The following is a 21,626-nucleotide window of genomic DNA, read 5'->3' on the forward strand; positions in this document are numbered from 1 at the left end:
TATTAACAGTTGAGTAATGCGGAAATAATTTTTGTAGGACCTAAAACTTTCACCGTTTTCGCACCAACGGACTCCGCTTTCGAATTATCTTCGAAGGACGGAGCACCGGTTTGGACGGAAGAAGACGGACCAGAAGCTGCGAAAACGATTGTTTTGAGACACGTGATTCCATCTACCCTATACACAGCTGGCATGAGGTATTATTTGCAAAAGGATACCCTTCGTCCTCAGTCACCTGTTCATATTCACAAAAATGGTGGTAAGTGAAAGATATTCTGTTATAAGATTTTATTCCAAGGAAAATATTTTATCAAAATATATATAGATATTATAATTTTTTAAATAACAAATTTAATTGCTTGGAGAAAATATTAACTACTTATGACTAACGAATCTGAATTCTTGATTTCCCGTTCAAAGTTATGTTAATTGAACAAAACATATGTATTGAATAATAATCTTCTAAGGTAGAAAAATTCAAGGAATTTTCTTCCCGTAAAAATTATAGTCTGGCACGCGAACGGTGAAAAAATAGGCGTCCTAATAACCTATTTGCTCGTTAAGCAGTGATTCCCCCACCTCGTGATTAAACACTCCCTTTCGCCCCATAACGTATTCGTTAAAGTATGATATGGAATGAATTTCTTTTTAATGGATGCATACGTGCTGCCCCACCCATCTTTATCCCTTGAAATTCTTCTTTCACTTTCAATGTTATAATTGCTTGTAATTATTTTCAAATTAATTGTTTTCCATTTAATAATTACCGTTATGAAACAACTTTTCAAAGAAGATATTTTGTAACGAAGAAAGATTGTAAACTATTTCCTATGTTGTTCCAGGTCGAGTACGAGTGAACGAGGCACATGTCGTAACACATAATATACCAGCAACAAATGGAGTTTTGCACGCAATTGATGGCATACTATAGTGACTACAATATCGGTTACATAGATCAGTTACATTCAGTTTGAAAAGTTAGGCGTCTTAAGAGAAAATGCATATATCAGTCACAGTACACGAAAAATATTTATATTCTTATACTTATTACTTCTTTGCGATTTGCTAAAGAAAAATATAATAATAATCTTAGACTAGGTTTGCACTACGTGATAATCTAATAATAATTTATGAATAATATACTAGCCTAATAAACGTTCTTTGTTTAGAAATATGCAGTGATAATGAAAAAAATAAAATTTTAGTAAAAAAGAAAAAGAATTTGTAATGCTTAGGGATTATTGCAGTAAATCGCAAAGAATTAAAGTATTCGTCTCAAAAAAATCGTAATTGAGACAAAAACATAGGTATCTCGGGAAAGAAAGAAAAGATAAATCTCTGGAACTATCATTAAGTTCAACAATAAGGATAAATCGACAAGATTTGCCATAGATGTTGTGAAATTGCATAAATGTAATGGGGCCTTTTTTAGGGCATAAACAAATAGAAAGACTAATTTATATAACATAGATGCGTGTTAATCGCTCATGTTGCTACGCAAGCTATACGAGCCACTGAGTGCGAAAAATTAATTGTCTAATTGTATAGAATGGTAACGCAATACCATGATTAGTATTATTATAGTATGTATTATTTTATAAATAAATGTACAGTCTATGTTTTTTCATAATTATTGTCTTCTAATGTTATCTTCAATATTTGATTAATTACTATCTTTCGTCTTCTCACTTATAATGCAATAAATAGAATAACGATAAAAATTATACAATCATATTGATAATAAAATTATTTTTTATTTTTGTAGAGATAACTTATAAATAAAGTCTATAATATTTCCATTCATAAATATATATAACATTTGCAATTACATTACATTCTAAATCGACGAAATTTAATAATAAAATTGATATAATGTTATAAATTATTACGATAATTCTGCCTGATTTTAATAAAAATTCTCTTGTTCTTTTTAATAATTCGCTTTATATTTTTTCACTTCCACCATTATATGATGGAAGTTTGTTAATTGTGTACGAGCATTTGGCGGTAAGATTTTATGGAATCTTTGATAATATTGCACTAACTGTGCCATTGCACGTTGTACCAGTGCTGTACCAAGTACTAAACTAGGAAAAGATTTTAATACTTCGTGATTAATTTCTTCTAACGCGCGTTTCCAATTATTCGTAAAAGATTGTACAAGAGCCAATGCTTTTCCCTCTTGTCTTTTTGATTCATCGGCTTGACCCTTCTCGATCATGGCTTCAGATTCTTTGACAAACTGTATTATACCTCCAAAATGTGGACTTAAAATTTCCTCGACATATTCCGAAGAACGTGCATTTAATTGATCGCGAAAACTTTCTGCTTCTTTCGAATTATCTCGTGTTCTTTCCTAAAGAATATAGTTACATCTATAACACATTTCTTTTTACAATATTAATTAAGTGCAATAAATTGTTTTACCATTAATACACCAAGGACCAAATCGTAATTATTGATGAGAAAAACTAGTTGTTGAATTCTAGTGCAAAATGTAGCTGCCATTCTTAATAGGAAACATTGCACGGCTTCTCGCAATTCCGCTAATAATTGCGTAGCCCCTTCGCAAGGAAATTCTTCAACTACACCAACCATTGCAGCACTAAATTCAGCATATCTTCGTGTAATCTACATATAAATTTGTTGAACTATTACTATTTCTAAAAACTTACGTTAACATATACTTTAATGTTATAAACTTACATAATGTGGTCCTGTTTCCTGGGTGAGTTTTAGTGGATCACAACTTTTTATACTTTGAATATTCAATTGAAAAACGTATTCGAATCTAAAGATTCAAACAAAAAATATATATATATTTAAACTTCCACTTAAGATATTAAAAATTATATTATTATGTTGACTTAAATACCTAGGCCAAATTATTGATGTCATGTTATCCCAATACTTATCTAAAGCTGGTACCGCTCTTTTATGACAAGTTAAGCGATATCGCATTACTAAATGTAAACACAAGAATAAAGCGATGGTATCATAGCAGTCTTCCACAAAAGATTGCAGATTTTTTACCATTAGATTTATTGTTTTTCCCATTACCTAATTATTAAATACATGGTAGTACGTAACTTTATATACTCATTTTTGTTCATTTTATTAGAATTGACATAAACAATGAAACGTGTTTTACCTGATTAAAGATATCCATTGCTTGCACACCACGTACTTTAAAAAATTCAGTTAAGAATAAATATTCTCTACAAGCATTATCTACAAGAGCATACTGTTCACTCCTGAACAAAGCTTCGTAATGATACTATAAACACAAAAGAAATTGTTGTATTAATATTTCCATATATGATTTTATCTTAAAATTATTTACCCTTGTTTTAGACGCAGTATGAGGTACTATAATGAGTGCTTCCAACTGAGAAGTTAATACATCTCCTCTATTACCTATAGAAAATACCGTACCCTTATGCTTTAATACAGTTTTATGAAAAATACCTCTTCCTGCTGTGTCTTCAACTCCCATCATATCATCTTTAGTTGCTCCTTTTTCAAACTATATAATTTAGTAATTAGAAAGAGATTTCGATTATCATTCTATTTAAGATTTGATACTATTATTTTACCTGCAGTTCCATTAGTTTCGAAGAATACGACTCAAAATATGAATAATATATTTTACTCATTGTGCTAATATATTCTCCACAAATTTCTTCAGCTACGTTTCTTTCATTCGCTAAAATAAATTCGAAGAAAAATTTATACTTCAACATATTATTCTGAAGGACCTGATAATTTGTCATTGGTTTCCTGAATTTGTAAATCTGTTCTAAAAGATACGTTCTGATCTTTGCTAGTGCTTTTACTTTCAGTTTCTCCAATATATCTTTCACATCTAAGCATGATTTTGCTTCTTTAAAACTCTGCTCCTTTACAAAATTTATTTTATGATTTAATGTTTGTAATTGGGTCAAAAATTCTTTTTCAGTCACCGGGCAATCCATTATTCCCCTAATAAATTATAATTACACATTTAAGAGTATTTCTAAATTTTTAAATGAGATATTATCTTTGTATTATTCTTAATTCTTACGCAATAAGAGCTTCTGACACCGTCATGTCTTCGATAAACTGACTAAGAGGTCCTCTAATAATTTGCCTATTGGACAATTGTTGACTCATTGCTACAGACTTACGTTGTAGAGAAAGTATTTCTGAACTGATACTTCCTAAATCTGATTGGAAACTCTTTAACATTGATTCCATTTTCTGTAAACAAAATTTTTTGAAACCCATTTTAGATCATACATCGTATCTTTTAATATATTTTATTTTTGAAGTCGTAATCAAATTTTAGAAATTATAAATTTATATAATTGTAAATTTACAATATATATTAAATTTATAACGTTGTAGATACTGGTAATTCACGCAGATTAAAATCTAACCTCCAAAATATTATCGCACGCAGCAATTTGGTTATGAAGACTTGCAATATTTTCGCTTTCTTTTATATAGTCTTGAATAGATTTATTCTCCACTCCTTTTAATTCTTTTTCAATTTGTCTGGAATATTGACGCAAATCCGTACCAGTCTTCAAAACTTCTTGAACAACATCATCTCCAAGATCTTGAGGTAATTGCACCTCGTTATCTTCAAAGATATCAATTTCACCCGACATTTTACAAATCTTTTCTTTCTTTAATTAATTTATTAATTAAATTGATTTATATCGCACAGTAATAAACGCTATTCCTTACTCTGCTGTCAAACTCTTTCACCTGTAGAACTGTCACAACAGTCACTCACATTCTCATTGGTCACGCACGCGTTAGACGAAACTGGGCCATAGATAAAATAAAGAAGAAGCATATCATTACAAATAAATACGTATGTATACGTAAAAAAGATTATTTATTTAGGATATTATTTTTGCTAATAATAATTTTTTAAATAATTTAAATTTTATGTGGGATGACGTGGACAACGTGGCATTAATAATATAAAAGAGACATTCATAATATACGTATAATATCATTTCTATTACTAATATTTTACTCTAATAATATGTTAATAATAGAAATAATATTATATTTTTAATGGCACTATAGTTATTTTACTATCATTGATATTATACGATAAAATTTATTATATTCGTAGTTTCGATTAGATTCGATTCGATTCGATTCTTACCGTTTTTGTCACACGCGACATTACCGATTCAGTATATAGTGGTTTGAATTAAAAGTAAAGATTCGTATGGAATTACAAATAAAACACAGTCCTACCATCAAGTTTAAATAAACGAATAAAAAATGTTTATTCGAAGACCTTTTCCGAGCTCTAATTTCAACAAATAATTTACGAGTTAATTAATTAGAATAGTTAAACAATTATTTTATCTTATATTTATATATAAAAAAATCTGATTTGTTTCGAGGTCTCGGTATTCTGTATAATATTCCAGAACGAAAAACACAAAGTCTCAATAATGTCATGTTTAGTCTGCATTTACGTTTAAATGTATCTATCAGCTCACAGTGCATATTTAAGTCGATATGCTTCCTGTTGTACCGATTATCGATCTATCGTCCATATCGTAGTTCAACTCGAACCATCGTGTATTCAATCGATTCATTCTATAGATGAAAAATTGCATCAATGTCCGAATTTAGTATACAGAAAAGTATAAAAAGTGTACGAAACGAGTGTAATAGTTCTCTTATTAAACCTTGTTAATTTAATTTAATAAGAATAAAGGAATTACATAGTGCGAACAATATTAAAACGCAGCTTGCATTGTTATCTGGAATTCAGGGAAGGTAAAGGAAGTAGAACGTTCGTTCTTCACAAAAATTTTATTTTCGCACATTTCTCGCGTTCCTTTTACACTTTTGCTACTTCTTGTTTTTTCTTTTATACAATTTACAAAAGATCCTTTGTCTTTCATTTTCATTCCCCACGCGCACCGGAAAAATCCGAAATCTTGCACACGGAGACATCAATGAACGAATGCGACGAAACGAGCTGACTAACGATGGCGCTGGCGAGGTTTATTTAAACGATGACGGTAATAAGAATAATTTATTATCTAAGTCGATAATAATAATATTAATAATAATAATACAATAATAATAAGTAACAAGACTACAGCAACGATAATATCAATAGTCGCACGGAAAGTAACCTTTCAGGCCTATTTTCGCTTTTACTAGCTCCGCCTCTTTGGCTTGTGAACGTTTCATGACTGACCGTACATTATCAATGGTATAAATAAATAAATAACGAAGAGAAGATATCCATCGACCATACACTAAACGAACAATTTTTTCCTCGGCTAATTCACCCGAGTGATGTATAAGATAAATGTGTTTAATTTCGTTCAAAGCATCGTTCGGATTGGGCAAGTTACTAGAATTTCTCATGGTCAAGTCAATTGAAGACAACACAGTAAAATTATGATAAATCATACTTCCACCATTTACAGGAGAAACAATTTCAAAATTCTGTTAAACAGTCGATCAATCTCAAAATTGTTTCCTCGTTTGGTTTAAAAATTAAGTACAGTTGTAATAGGTACTATCGTTTCTTTGTCTTTTTTCGTGGAATTGGACCTAATTATTTTCTTTTCATATTTCGTATCAAAGTACATCCGTTTAAGAGTAACACGAAAAACAGAAAACCAAGAAAAGTAGAATTATTCTTATTATTTCTGTGGTCTTCGTTAAACTTGAAATCATTTGAATTCAAGTAATTTGACTAATTTCAACGAGGCTTAACAGAGGGCAAGTTTGTACTTGTCTCTATCGTTCCAAGAGAAACTCTATTCTGGAATTATTTGTTTATCGTTTTTTTCCTTCTTTCCTTATTTTGATTTAAAATCATCATCGCGTTACAATTGTTTTAAACTCGCGAGGAACCTGTCCTGACTCGATTAGGTGAAAGCGAACATTCGTGGCTACAAAATCGACTAATTATACGAAGCTAATTGTATGAAACTGAAAAGGACGTCTTTCCCTTGTACGCGTTGACATACGTTAGACTGCGAATGCTTATGCAAATTCATATTTTGAAATTCATATTTCAAAATAAACGAAAGGTAATAATTTATGCTTTAAATATTATCACGAATACTTTGGATATTTCTGATATTTTTGTACATCACGCGAGTTCTGTAAACTTCTTACATATTTCAATTTCTCACAATTGCACAAATATCCACAGTCCAATTATTAGAAAATTAATTAGCGCAATAAAGTATAATCGCCAGAAGATCACAAGCGATCGTTCGATTTCTCTCGTTCGTTTTCGCTGACGATTATTACGAGCAGCGGCGCGCATTACATAAACAATTTTCTTCGACTAGACGAATTATTTGAAAATTGTGAATCACGAAATTACACAAAAATTGTGCTTCTTACGATACAATGAAAGAGATGCTATTGAATATTTCAAATCGCATGGAAAGAGCGTATTTACGCAGAACTGTTTTAATTCCTAACAGTTTGATCGTGATTTGCCGTCTTACGTTTCTCAAGTTAGATCACTCTCGATCAAATTCAGTCTTGAAATGAAATATATCAAATTTTTCACATGCATTACAATAAACGTTGGATATACTTGGAAATTTAATCTCACTGCTCGACATTTCATATTTTGCAATCATTCTAACGATCATTCGTTGAGTTCCAATTACGCTAGAACTTCGTTTACACGAACTTTTATTTCGTTTACACGAAATTTCAAATTTCAGTCGGTCAATCTCATTTCAGTTGGTACGCGATTAAATAAATTTCTGCCAGTTGAATGTGTTTACCTGAACATGAACCCAATGAACTTTTACTATAATAATAAATAGCTAATGATAGAAGATTAATGAACAAATTGAAGAATCTCATCACATTTGCTCCAATTACGTAAATTTCTTGCCTTCTGACAAGTTTGAGCAAACGAAGTTCTACTGTATGTGATTCGTACGTTCGACAGAAAGGCTCGTTTCAATGATCCCGACGATCTTCGAGCCTCGAGGCGGCCTCGACGCAGCACGCCGGTTCGAGACGCGTGTTTCATGAATTGTTTCGTTAAAATTTCGTTTTAAAAACAGCGGTACAGAAAGTGGACGTTGTTCACGGTAGGTACAATTGTTTGGTTCGCCCATCGAAACGTCGAGTTCATCAAAAAAATTAACTTAAAACCTAAACCTCTCGAGACTGGGAAGAAAAGAAAAAGCAGAGAAGATTTCAATTCTGCTCGTTAATTATTCCGCAAACGAGCAGGATGATCCCTCCTCGAAACGTCTGTGCTTCCGTTATCCGAGAGGCGCGCGTTCCAGGAGGCGAAACTGCATCAATTAAAAGCAGAATTCGAAACAAACAATGCCCAGCAACGGTAATAGAAATTAAACAAGAACTAATACTAGTGTCGGGGCGCGTGTAGCGCTGCTACAAATTTCGAGGTACGCGAATTCGAAGCCGCTCAAGTGTCGAGAACGAAACGAAAACGCTGTCGTTGTGATAGATATTCGTGTATCTAACCACGGATTCTCTATCGATATCGAATATTCGGATTAGTTCGTCGTATCAGGCGTTCGATAGCTGGCTCGGGCGCCGTTTAATAAAACGAAATAATAAATAAATAAATAAATAAATAAAAACATGTGAAAATAATATACGTTGTTCGATGATCTCCCTCCGTTTTCTTCGAGGCTGTAAAGGAAAAGGGCAGAATCGAACGATACTTAAACGAATTCGACACTTAAACTTCTTCGACTTGAACACGTGTTTTAGTCACTAACGTTAACACGCGAAATAATTTAACGGATACAACGCGTTCGTGACTGTATAAATCTCTCGTCGTCACGCCTTAATTATGCTGATACAGTTAGACTATGTCGCGAGCGGAACTTTTCTATTTGCCTCGCAGGTAACATTTTGGCCGGCTCTTTAAAATAAATAAACGTGGAACTGGAGGACTGGCATTAATATTCGATAATAATATTCTGCTGTCCGATTTGAAGTCAAAATCGTTAGGACGACGTGTTTCAAATCGCTGGTGAAATCGGTGATTCGATATTTTTCCATGATTTCTGACATAATGCGTTTCAATTGAAAACACGAGAAAATTCCACTAATGGCGATTGTCACGATATACGGTGAAAGTTCAATCTTCGTAATTGTCGAGTTATCAACTATTGATGCTATCTAACGATTATTTGTAAGCGTAATCGATCGGAAGAAACACGTCAGAAATCTGAACGACGAATCACCACGTTGTTCTAAAGTAAATTTTCGAGCCGTATCTCGCCGTTTCAAAACGAAAAAAAAAAAAAAAAAGAAAGAAGAAGAAGGAAAATTGTTCTCCGACAATGTCTTAATGCCTTAGCTGCCTGCTGCCGCTACTAATTGACTAGCATCGTTAATCACTCTCGGTTTGAACTCGTTCGCCTTTTCGCCATCGACTTTTTGGTACGAATTTCCTCCTCTTCCTTTCTCTCGCTCTTTTTATCTCGCGAAACTCGCGCGGACGATTAGTTTTCGTGAACCAAAGGAAACTCAACGTCGCAACGAAATAATTCTCGATTTACTCGTTAATATCTTTCTTCCTAAATTTTCAACCAATTTGGTATCATTTACGTTTAAGAAATGAAAATAGTTCGGAAATTATAACGAAAAGAATCGATCGATAAATGGAAAAGCAAAATAAATTGAGAATATTTCCTCGTGTGTGAGTCGACCGATGGATAAGAAAGAAGAGAAAAAGAGGACGTGGATTAACGAATGGAGCGGACTCGAGGAGATCCAAGTCGCGACGAAATCATCGGCACACCTTTATCGACGAGAAAGTATCAATAAATAGAAGCTTTCGTATTTACTAGGAATATACGCGCGACGAAGAACGAGAATAAGCAAATAAGTTAAGAAAAAAGCGAAAAACACGCGCTTCCAAAGATTCGCGGTACAACTAGTCGACCATAACGCAACCACCTTACAATTATACGCAATTTAATTACAAATGGGCCTTTATAGAGTGAACACATCTGTTTCACGAAGAACTCGTGAAAATCGCAACGATATTCTTCGATCATTCAAGCAAGCTTCTTCGTTTCGCTGTTCGATGATTTTCTTTCTTCGAATGGGCCTAAGCTCGTTCTTCGAAACTCTCCTCTAACGAAACTTGAATTTTAGATCGACGATAAATCATGTTACTAAATTATAATATGAACAGGGACATAGAATATGGACAAAGCTCGAGAAAGCTGCCTCACAAAACTCGCGAATTCTCATCGTATCTTCTTAAGCAAATTTTTCTAAGAGAATCTTGTTACTTCGCGAAACACCAAATTCAAAATACTTGATATTCGTTTCTTATTTGTCTCTCTCTCTCTCTCTCTCTCTCTTATCGTTCTCTTGTTTTATACGAGCAACCACGCAATCTCGCGATTATCAGACTAGACCGCGCGGTCGACCGAGATTCACTTCGGTCCAACGCGCTTATATTATATTTTCGCATTCGTTTTCGCGCACACGCACACACACACACTCGTACATACACATGGCGGGATGTCCGCAGTTTTGATTATGTACAGAATTATTTACAATGGTATACAGATTAGAGCGCCAATCGATCGCTCGGTCACAAACACGCTGGAGGAGACAGCTTTGATCACATCTTGATCGCACCTTGGTGATGATCGTGGATGTTCGGCAGTCGGTAGAAGATGAAGAACAGAACCAGTTTTTCTTTTCTCTCTTTCTCTCTCTCTCTTAAAAACGCATCTCGACGAGCACTGCGTTTCGTGATAATTACGTAAATGCCCCGAAGATAACTAAAGGAAGCGGTGCGCGGTCGCTGTTCGAATTTCGCGCCTCGAGACGTATTTGAAACGAAGAACGTTGAAGTTCTTTTTTTATTAATTATTATTATTATTAGTAAACAAAGATCATCGTGTTTGGTAGGATTCAACTTCGTTAAACGTACGAATTTTCCAACGACCAAGGCAAATCCTTGCGATCGTCAGCCGTAAGAGAAGACGCCGGTAGGAGACGTTCGATTCTTTAATCTGCTGGTTTTTTTCATTTGCACGACGTTCCGTTCAATTGCCGAGAAAGATCGTTGCTACCAGGATCGATTCCCGAATAGCGACGAAAAGACCATTCTTCTTTCGTTTTCTTCGTGACCGGAGAGACGATCGATCGTCCCCCCTTGCTTCTCCTCTTGGTTTCTTGTATCTGGACACCTTGTTTCCCTCGACATCGCGAAGGCTTCCTCCGGAACATCTTTTCGCCTCTATCTCCGTTGTTCTCCGCTTGTCGTCCGTCTTCGTTCGAGAAGTGAAATTGAAAAGGACAAAAGAGGTTGTTCGCTAGGATTCTTTGGTTTTCTTCGTGCCACGAAAGCGGCCGATAAGCGAGAAAATAATCCGGAAAGAAGAATCGCGTCTCCTTCTACGCTCGTGTCGTCCGCTCCCCCCTCCCAACCCCCCGAAACGAATCCTTTAAACGAAGATTTTTTTTCTTCTTCTCATCGTTCTTCTCTTCTTTTCTTATACCATTCCTTTCCATTTCTTTTCTCCCTCCCTCTCTCTCTCTCACTCTCACTCTCTCTGCTCGATGAATCGCGAGTTTTCGTGGTTATCGTAATTCGAACGACAATTTGGGTCCCGTAAACGGATTCCCAGAGGTATCTCGAATCTTTGGTTTCTCACCGGGAAAGTAGGAAATTGCTGACGCTCGAGGGGAAGGGATCGGTTGTATCATTCAAATTTTTCGATTTCTTTTATTATCTTCTCCGTGACAGATTCGTTCTTTCGTAGTTGCGATCTTCGACTTGGAGAAGATAGGTAAAGTCGATGCGAACCATGACGTGTATGCGCGAAAGGAATTTTCCAGCTGGTATTTTAATGAATTAATTATTTAATTATCCTATGCGCTGTTGAATTTGTCCCGACGTGGGAGAGAGAGACACGAAAGTAATTTTTTATTTATATCGTTTTAATTATATTTCGACGAATAAGGGAACTATCTCGCGAAAATTGTATTCGAAAATAATGAGATTTGTTGTCGCACAGTGTTTTCTTTCCGGTCTGTGTTCTTTGTCTTTCTTGTTTCTGCTCTCTCGTTTTTATTTGTATTTTTCCCTCTTATTTCTTGCTTCTCGTTTTATTCATTCAAGTTTGCACATTCAACGAGTGTCAAGTGTCACGGCTCCTTCGAATATCTTCATTTTCCTTGTTCTTTCAATTTGTACTGACGACTAAGTTCGATCAAAGTAGCTAAAATATTCATCCTTCGATTTCCTTTGAATTTTAATATACTTTTAAAAATCTCCTCTTACGCGAATGCCAGTGATTAGAAAATTATTTCTCTTTCTTGCTGTTAGCATTACGTAATCATTAATTTTTCCTTCTAATCGTAGTCCTGTTTTGCTAACCATTTACTTACAGTTTCTCCGAAATATCTGCCATCGCTCTCTATCGCTTTCCAAGCTCCCCTCAAAGCAAACTCTTGGAAAGTTCGATTTATCAACAGGGGCTATCATCGATTCTCCTTTTCACTCTTCGGTCTCGCAAACAACGAACCTTCCCATCTAATTTTTCTTCGCCGTGTTCGTTCAAAAACTTCGGTTCACCGTACACGACTCGAAAAACCGTCCCGTGCAATGTTCAACTTTCTTTCATTCAAAAATATCTTCTTATCGTCTCTTTGCTCTGCACTGCGACCGCCGTGGAATCGGAAACAGAGGTTTCTCTCACGTTCAGACTTTCATTATCTTCTTTCTCTTCGTCTTCAAAAAATCCACTAAACGTTTGGAAAAATCTTTTTTTTTCTTCGCTCATCTCCGTCGAGGTTAGAGAACAGTTTCTCTAAACCATCCTCTCGATCGACTCAAGCTTCCATGTTTCTTCTCCATTTCTCTTCTGTGTCCTCCTTTGTTAGTTTGACAATTTGTTAGTCAGCTTCGCGTTACGAATTTCGCGGTTGGCCGTACGCGAAGCTGACCTCGCGTCATGGATAGTCCGGATGCATGAGATTGTACATGATCGCGAAGATCGTGCAGGCCGCGTATACGCCGAGGGCCACCCACCAGAGAAGCTGTTCGTGGAGCCGCTGCTCGAAGTTCTTCAGCACCAACAAACCGATCGTCAGACCCGCCAATGCACCCGTCAGATGCGCCACGTAGGAAACTGGCGGGCCTATTTGCTCGGCTGCGTATCTGTCGTAGATCGCGAACCCCACGTCTGCACTCGCTGAAAATGGAAATCGTTTCGTTTTACGTTTCTTCTACTTGCGCGTTTATCAAGCTAATTGCTTACATAAGAGGAAGACGAGTCGACTTGTCAGTGGATTATCAAGTTGTTGGGCGTGCGTATCTGCTAATTTCTCTACTTACGACTTTCCTACCTTTCAAATTCAGAATAATTTTAATTGGACAGAGTAGGCAATTGGATATCGAATCCCGGCAAGTAAAATACTGGACTAATTTTGAATTCCGTGTTTCAGTGTTACGTGGAGAATTAGAAAATTTGTCTGAGATTAACAGGATAGAGTCGGCAAGAAACTTCGAAAATCGTAGTGACGTTAAAGCAATGCTGTGAAAACTGCAAAGCTCGTTTTACTCGCGTGTAGAGTGTACCATTTCCTACTGCTTCTGTCTTCGTTCTCATGCTACAAACACTTTCCGTATTTTGTCCTCTGTTTTAACAACACGAGCAAAGGGAAACCGGCAAGTTATATTAAAACTGGAACTACCACACCAGCCAAATTGATTGGTTTTACAATTTTATTTTCAAATTCCTATCTCATGTTATATTTTTTCCGCAATAATGTAATGACTTTCGCAACGATAACTAAAAGAATAATATAACGAATTTTATTTTCTTTTTTATGTATTCAAACTCAAAATGACTGCTACTTGTCAAAGTGTAAAAGGGTGCTGCAATCTGTTTATCGAACCCCAATTAACCAGTTTCCTCGTTTTGTACAATTTGCCACGCGTTTTTTAAATTTTTACTGCGTATCATTCGATACGATGATATCAGTTATCAGGAAAATTGCAGATCGATGCTCACACTAGATATACCACGCCAGTCAAAATGACTGGTTCTACAATTTTATAAACGTGTCAACCCTCTTTTAGGGATCACAGTCCCACATGGATTAATAATACCAAAAATGTACTACATAACATGGAATTCCTTCTGTAAGAAAGTAATAAATCAACAAATATACAAATATTCTATTATTACGTATTTAAAAAAAAAAAAAAAAAAACGGTAATTTTGACTGATTTTAGTAGAAATAGCTTCGTGTCAACTATCGGCAGTTCTAGTTGATTTTTCGTCCAGTCGCGGGGAGACGCGATCGCGTTGAAGCGCGTCAACGTTACGGGAAGTCGTAAATTCCCGTTACGATTATAACAATCGACACCACGAACAGGTCGATCCCCTTATTTCTCGTGGGATAATAGGGGTGTTTGTTGTGTAATAAAACTGTAATCAACAGTCTTATAAGATTTATATTTTCAACAATTTATTTCACTTATTATTGCGGCGTGTCGGAAGATATATTTGATAATTGTATATTTGCTAGTTGCTAGTAGATTAAGTTAATGTCGCGTAGACCGTAATGAGGCCTAAGTTTGGAGCAACGGTAGATGACTACGTCGAGATTGGAAGAACAATAGATTCGACTGATCTAAGTGTGTAGCGATAGTAGATGACTGCGCTGAGATGGAAAAAACAGTAGATGACTGCTCTAAGGATAAGACAATTGACTCGACTACACGAAGATTGGAAGAACGGTAGAAGACCCGTCTCGTACTTTAATGAGGAAAGCTCGGTGTATTGCCTTTTTGAACTACGAACGCGGATTCGTTGTTCGCACTTTTCGGTAGAAAAGTGAGGGTAACGATCCGCGATGCCCATTGGTTATAGCCAACGTTAATAAATAAAAACACGAGGAGAAAGTCTTCTGCAGATGTGGCTCATGGGTGTCCTTGTTCATGGGAAAAACCTGCTATTTCGTTAGACAAATATCCGCTTTCTCCGTAATTTGTAAGAGTGTGCAATAAACATAAGGACTGTTTTAAAGACCATCCATAAACAGAAAATACTTATACGAATAGAGATTAAGCTAAAAAGATTCGGTTTATGGTGGTTCCTTAGGTTTATCGCGAGTCAGTGTAACGATGACGTCTTGGTCAGACCACGAGGACGTCGCACGGACCATCTCACGCGACGTAACACTAGTGTTAAATACGTCCTTCTTTTTTCAAACTTTATCATCGAGCCACGATGCGTGAAAGGGATGCAAAAGCTGCGTAAAAGGTTCTACACGGCACTGAATTAGAACGTAGACTTAAATAAGTAGCACAATTCTTTTTTGAAGTATATATTAGTTACAGATCTGCTTTCGACGAAATATTTATTGTTTGCTTCGAGGGCTGACATATATATACCAGTATAAAACTATGTCACAAGATAACCGTGTATCGTTAAATAAATATTGAAGATTTATGTGGTCAGGGTGATTTTAAATTCAACTTTTTTCAAAACACGCTCCAGACTTTTATCTCAGGCGGCGTTTTAATTGTTTGTTAAATTACATTTTAGATTTTACGAGCTTAAAGTAGATCTTGCATTATCCCATAAGCTTCTATTTAACGAATTTTTAATTTTTTACCTTCAAATTATGAAAAAGTTTAGGATGAAATTAAATCGGTTGAAAAAACTGAGCTCGAAGTTTGGAAAGAATTTTCACGTTTTTCGTTTTTCAAAAGCTTTATACGTATAGCTTGAAAGCTTTCTATGTAACTTTTTAAAGAAACGTATGAATTTTTACGATCTTTGTTTTTTTTAATATAATATACGCTTCTCTTTTGCTTAAACAAATTTCTCTATCCGTGTAATATCGAAAAAGGTACCGAAAAAAGATATCGAAAACGTAAATTTTGTTCGAAATCTTACCGATTACAAAGATCCCTATTAATCGAACAATGCCGAACTCCATGTTATTATAATTGAGAAGGACGTTGGCTAAATGAGCCGCGAGGAGGGCGTAAACACCGCCGCTTGCGCCAACAAGATACACGTCCGTGTCGAACACCGAAGTACCCAGAGAACCTGCGAACATAAAAAGAAAATGCATTTCTCGTATCAAATTATGTAAGTTACGGTAAAAATGTTATTTTTGAGATAGCTATCACTGTTAGCCTCTCATTGTTTGAAACAAACACTGATAAAGATTAGTTTTTGTTAGAATTTAATGTTTTATGAATTTATGTTGAAATAATATTCAGTGATATTTATTAAACAGAACTACAGAACCAGATGTATATAAGCGAGTGATATAATTAACAAAGTATGCAAGAATTGTTGATTGCTGGTCAGTTACTCTCAGACTAGACTTAGGTAGTGATCCATGATCTCTTAAATACTTTGAACCCCACTCTCTATACAGTAATGAGTATGACCTGTGTAAGTGTCCTGTTCAAATGCTGTGTGGGTGTCTGTGTATTTATGCCTATGCGTGTAATATCGTTGTATTGCAACAGTTTTCAAAAACAACGGATATTTGCATCTCTTTGTAACGTTAATATTATATTTTCTCTTGAAATCCTAGACACGTTAGAAAGAAATGTCCAAGATATTTATAGAATAACGAATCGATGAAATTTCATAAAAAGGAAAAAAATGGAAGACTATTACTATTATTTGTTCTTTTCTATTTGCTGACACGAACTTGTTTTCCTTCAACACCTTGAAATCAATCTTAAAAATTAAATTCCTTGAAAATCTTGAAGATTCTACAAATTGTTTCGTCTCGTGTATAACAAATTTAACACTTTCGCGAAACAAGTTGGCATGCACGCTTCTGCACAAGTGTATTCTATTGTAGCAAGTTACACGGTGTAACAAAAGACCGCACGTCGTCGTTTCGCATGCGTGCGAAGCAACAGATGTTTCCGAGTAGGAAGCCGAAGGAAGAGCCGACAGTGGAAAACTGTGCTGTAGACAGCCAACTTACGACTAGTTTCGTCACGAAAATTCATAGTTTCAGGATGCTTACTCGGGACCATAATGATGATTAATATCAGAATGTTCACGCGTCATTTGATCTAATACGACGAAATTATTCAGGAAGAGGAAATTCTCAAGATATTGTTCTACGTTTACTGATATTAAAAATGTCCAGACGAGAAACAATATTTTATAAACGAAATCGTTAAACGTCGACGAGAAATAGACGCATTTATCGAAGAATTAAAGGGATCATCCACGTGGAAAATCTAACAGTGGATGCTTTATATCTCGAGTATGCCATCGCTGTAAAATTAGTAGTATAACACGGTAATAGTCAGACGTGGCGAAACCATCATATAGAAGCACTTCGTTCATTTCTATCGTGTTCGAAAGTTTCTTTGTCATCTGTAACACCAAAATACTTTCCAATTTTCCTTAAGGAAAAATCGCGTATCTCTGTAATATTTATTTTTATGTAACATTTTTTTCGATCGTCTTATGGCTCAAGTGTAACGTCGTTGAAATCAGTAGTATACCACCGCGCTAGTCGGACATCGCGAACACGTCGTAATCAAACCATTTCTAAAAACTCTTCGGTTTATTTGTGTCAGAAAATCAGTCGGAGAAAATCTGTTGGTGAAAGTCTGCTGGCGCTGGGAACGAGAGAGCGGACGAAGTGGCCGAAGAAGTAGCCAATTCTCCAGGTCCAGACCATTATAGCCTGCAACAGTTTGTCCGCAGAAATTATACTCCTTAACCTAAGAGCGAAAATAAACGAAAATTGGACAAAAAAAAATGGAAATGTTCGTGCAAACCACGACTAACAACGACACAAAGCGACTTTTTCAAGAAGATTCTTACTCTACCAAGACACGACCAAGTCGTAATCTCAAGAATCCTAATGGGCCACACGAAACTCGCTCACCAATATCTTCTCAACAAAGAAGAATGTCCAACCTGCGAACTGTGCGAAGTTCATCCGACAGTAGAGCACATTATCATTCATCGCAGAAGACACGTCATGAATAGACAACGATTCAGCGTAAGATCCAGCTTGAGAGACAATTTAAAGGACAATGAACCGACCCAAAATCTACTGCGCTGCCTAAAACATACCAAACTGTACAACAAATTGTAAAGTTCGCTATTGAGTCGTTAATAACCGACGCAAATGGTCGATGCAACAATAAGAGTAATTGAAATAAAATCAATTTTCTCGTGATGCTAAAATATCGAAATATTCGATCAACCACGAGGATTAACAAACGTGCAATTATCTCATCCGCGAAACTTTTGGCTTTACGTACTATCCGACAATAATCTACTTCGTTCTACGAAACAACTTTAGAATTTAATTATAAAATTATTTACTAAGCTATTAATTTCAGCTGCACTACTCGTGTGTTAGTCTAGTTCGATTGTGAAACATATAGGGGGGAAGAGAGAGAGAGAGAGAGAGAGAGAGAGAGAGAGAGAGAAAGGGAAAGGGAAAGAGAAAGAAAGGGACAGACAGAGAGAATAGTAGCAGTAGTGGTAGTAATTAGCGAGTGACCTGTATCATTCTGGGAGCTCCATAGGGTAGTGGCGCTGCTCACCACCATAAACCTCGTAAACTACCTGTGCATAGAGTTTCCTCCGGTTGGAAATCGGATATGTGTTTCTACCTTGGTAAGGAAACGTTCGCTTCACATCAGACTGGTTACTATCCGTATTAAGCAAATTACTTATCTCTAATGAATCGACTAACTATAACCGAGTTCCAGAGAAATTAACAATTTACGTATTACATACGTCCGACGAAAGAATCGGCTTTCATCGGGGAATTCGAGTTGGGGAACTTTATTCTTCGAAGGATAGTGTACGTTCGTATTGAATTATCGTACAGCTTCTATCGCTACGTATAATCCCTTATGGAATCGAAGGTTGGAAGAGAAATCGCAAATCGTTCGAGGAATTTAGTTTCAAAGTGTAACTTTAGAGAGCGGAAGAAAGATAATAAAATGAACGTTGAGATAACTTTTTACTTTTGTAAATAAAATAACAGAGATAATGTCTGAGAAGGAAAATGTTAAGAATTACGATTCTATCATCGAAGTTCCTTAAAATTATCGAAAATTAGAAATTACAACGAAATCTTACGTCAACGAAAATTATGTCTGCTTCGATAAAAATAATAAAAGCTGTGTTGCTTTGAAATCTTATTTAAAATAAAGACAAAGTGAAATATTGCACGTTAAAACAAACAGAGACAAACGAATATTAATCCTTGGCTGTTTATCACGCTATCAAAATTCAGAAAGGGCCGTTACCATTAATCAACAGACTGTTAACGTTGCTAATAATGATAAAATAGTAAATACGATGGTAGTAACAACGGTTGGTTATAATTTACGGTATGTTATCATGCTACATCTGAATATAGATAACTCTATTAAAATTAAGTTCCTGTAACAGGTACCGCGGTTGGCTCCCGTGAGATGAGATGACTGGAGTTTGTCCAGCCACTATACATCGGGATTATTACTGAGAGAATGCCACCATAAAAATTGTCTACCCTTTGGGCTCCACGAATCTTCAAGCTTAATAATGGTAAGATTAATTTCTTCGCACGAAATTCTACGTTACTCGACGTTAACGCCGATGAATAAGAAAAATATCATTTGTATTTTGGAATTTTTACACTTGAAAGTCGACAAACTTTGTTCTCATTAATTTACTAAGGACAAGATTGTCAATCTTAAATTAGATTACAATCTTTAATTAGAATAGATCGTACCTTCGAATATAAACGTACTGAAATGTTACCATATCCGAGGAAGCCGCGGGATATTAAGAGACGTTTGAAAATAAAATTTTATTTTATCAATGAAGTCGATGGGCGTCGATGCTCGTCAATTTTATTTTTACGCGCTCGAGGTATTATATATTATTAAACGACTTTTATATTTCCTCGCCTTCTTCGTCTATTTTCTTTTTTTTTTTTTTCTCGCAATAATAGTTCTTGGATCTGAAACACGTGCAACAGGTGCAAAGTATCAACTACGAGCGCCGCAACCAATAGCAAAAAAAAGTATGAAGAGTGTCGGTACTTGGATCGTCCTATGGGGACTCTGCACACACGTGCAACGTCCACGATTGTATTATCGGTTTTCCGTTCAATAGAAAAATTGATAAGTCCAACAGTTTGTTAAGCAGACTATAGAGATACATTAATCTAATGACATATTAATATACGCAAGACATATATTGTAACGTTCAGATGTTCGAAATCATTTAAGTAATCTTTCTGGTAGTAAAAGGCGATTTTAATGCAACATCTTACGAAAGAGAAATTTTTATTTGTGACATTTATTTATTTACGGATCTGCAAAGTAAATTATATACTTATACATGTAAAGACTAAAACTGATTTAACTTGAGTAACTAATTCCTTTTTATTATCTATGAGTTCGATGATTATACGAGTTTAACTGTTTAATGATTATAGAAGTTTAGCAGACAGATTAAAAATACACATAAACTGGAAAAAGAGGAAATTCGCTCGAGCACCAGTTTCGTTTAAAACTACGTAATCGGAAGATACGTCTAAACGATAGAAAAAAATGAACCATAGTATGGAACACCGTGCTAACACGAACTAATGATACGAAGAAACGAACGTAGCAGAAACGGCGAGTTCTTCTCGTTGCACTTCGCTCGTTTTCACCAGGGTACCAACGAATCCTATTACCGAATCTATAAAAGGGAAACGTTTGAAAATTTTCTTACGCGCACCACTCCACCGTCTCAAGGATCCGTGGCTGCATTCAGCCGGAGAACCGTGATACCGATAGCAGAGAGGAAAAATGCGGGGTAAAAGCGGGATGGAATAAAGAGGAGAAGGAGTTGCAAAGACAGCCGATGCGTCTCGTATTGCTCAGCAGGAGAAAATAGAGCGCGCATTTAGAAGGCGAGTGCAAGCACGTCGATGCATTCGTAAAGAGGGACACGGAGGTAATGGAAGCCGAGAGCTGGGGTCCGGAAACCTGGGAACCAACCCGGAACCTGCATGCCCGATTCCGCCGCAAGAACGATATATTTTAACCTTCAATGAAAATTCCACGAGAATGCGTCTGATTAAACTGGAAGGAAATTTAAATCCACTTTTATTTAATAGAATGGGAATTGATTTTATTGTGATCGATTCGATCGACGATGGATTATCGATTTTGTCCATTAAAGCGCTAACGCTATGCAGCTGGTTCTAAGTTGGGTCTACGACATTTTTACCTTATTCGTGGGCGTTGTTGCTTCACCCATCGATCATCAAGTTAAGTCGAGTTGTTGATTAATTAAGCGCTGAAATTGTGTAAAAATAATTCTGTATTAGAACGATAGATACACATTATGGATACGCATCGTAGATCGGAGATACAAAGAAGAAATTGCACAATTCGAGAAGAGATACTTAGTTGCAGTGCTATGGAATATTTCGAATTCTTCGAAGTTCGTGAAATTATAGAATGTAGATGGAAGAGGAGATACCAACGAAAAAGTTGTGGGAAATCTTCCGAATTGCTTTTCGTCATGTGAATTCAATAGAATTCAATAACGTAAAGTGAGTGGGAAGAAGTTACAAATGAGTCTCTTATCCTC

General features: G+C 35.7%; 3 protein-coding genes across 10 annotated transcripts in view; 1 reads left to right on the forward strand and 2 right to left on the reverse strand.

The window, feature by feature from the left end:
- LOC132907373 (uncharacterized) overlaps positions 1-1,630 on the forward strand; it is a 29,614-nt gene extending 27,984 nt beyond the window's left edge. For all 6 annotated transcript variants that reach the window (XM_060960407.1, XM_060960409.1, XM_060960411.1 and 3 more), the window contains 2 exons: positions 38-259; positions 843-1,630. In XM_060960407.1, coding sequence (XP_060816390.1) covers positions 38-259; positions 843-931 — 311 coding nt within the window. In that variant the 3' untranslated portion in view covers positions 932-1,630. The remainder of the gene's footprint in view (positions 1-37; positions 260-842) is intronic.
- Positions 1,631-1,731: 101 nt separating this feature from the next.
- On the reverse strand, positions 1,732-4,800 carry LOC132907374 (vacuolar protein sorting-associated protein 52 homolog). Its single transcript, XM_060960414.1, has 9 exons — positions 4,419-4,800; positions 4,064-4,239; positions 3,597-3,981; positions 3,344-3,526; positions 3,152-3,277; positions 2,876-3,060; positions 2,707-2,791; positions 2,428-2,631; positions 1,732-2,356 (listed from the first exon to the last, which is right to left on the reverse strand). Exons 1-9 carry the CDS (start codon positions 4,650-4,652, stop codon positions 1,931-1,933), a joined length of 2,004 nt encoding a protein of 667 aa, XP_060816397.1. The 5' UTR covers positions 4,653-4,800; the 3' UTR covers positions 1,732-1,930.
- Positions 4,801-5,814: 1,014 nt separating this feature from the next.
- The window catches only part of LOC132907363 (protein rhomboid), a 500,462-nt gene continuing 484,650 nt past the window's right edge, over positions 5,815-21,626 (reverse strand). For all 3 annotated transcript variants that reach the window (XM_060960390.1, XM_060960389.1, XM_060960391.1), the window contains 2 exons: positions 15,936-16,091; positions 5,815-13,217 (listed from right to left, as the gene is read on the reverse strand). In XM_060960390.1, the coding sequence (XP_060816373.1) occupies positions 12,976-13,217; positions 15,936-16,091 (398 nt within the window). In that variant the 3' untranslated portion in view covers positions 5,815-12,975. The remainder of the gene's footprint in view (positions 13,218-15,935; positions 16,092-21,626) is intronic.

This window comes from Bombus pascuorum, chromosome 5 (assembly GCF_905332965.1).
Source record: "Bombus pascuorum chromosome 5, iyBomPasc1.1, whole genome shotgun sequence".
Lineage (NCBI taxonomy): Eukaryota > Metazoa > Arthropoda > Insecta > Hymenoptera > Apidae > Bombus > Bombus pascuorum.

Bases quoted from the DNA above. Each gene is read 5' to 3' on its own strand.
- LOC132907374 (XM_060960414.1), bottom strand. From the start codon at position 4,652: ATGTCGGGTGAAATTGATATCTTTGAAGATAACGAGGTGCAATTACCT. The intron at 2,792-2,875 runs GTATTTAAGTCA...TTGAATCTTTAG, and splicing joins ACATCAATAATTTGGCCTAG to ATTCGAATACGTTTTTCAAT. The intron at 2,357-2,427 runs GTAAAACAATTT...TATATTCTTTAG, and splicing joins TGGTCCTTGGTGTATTAATG to GAAAGAACACGAGATAATTC.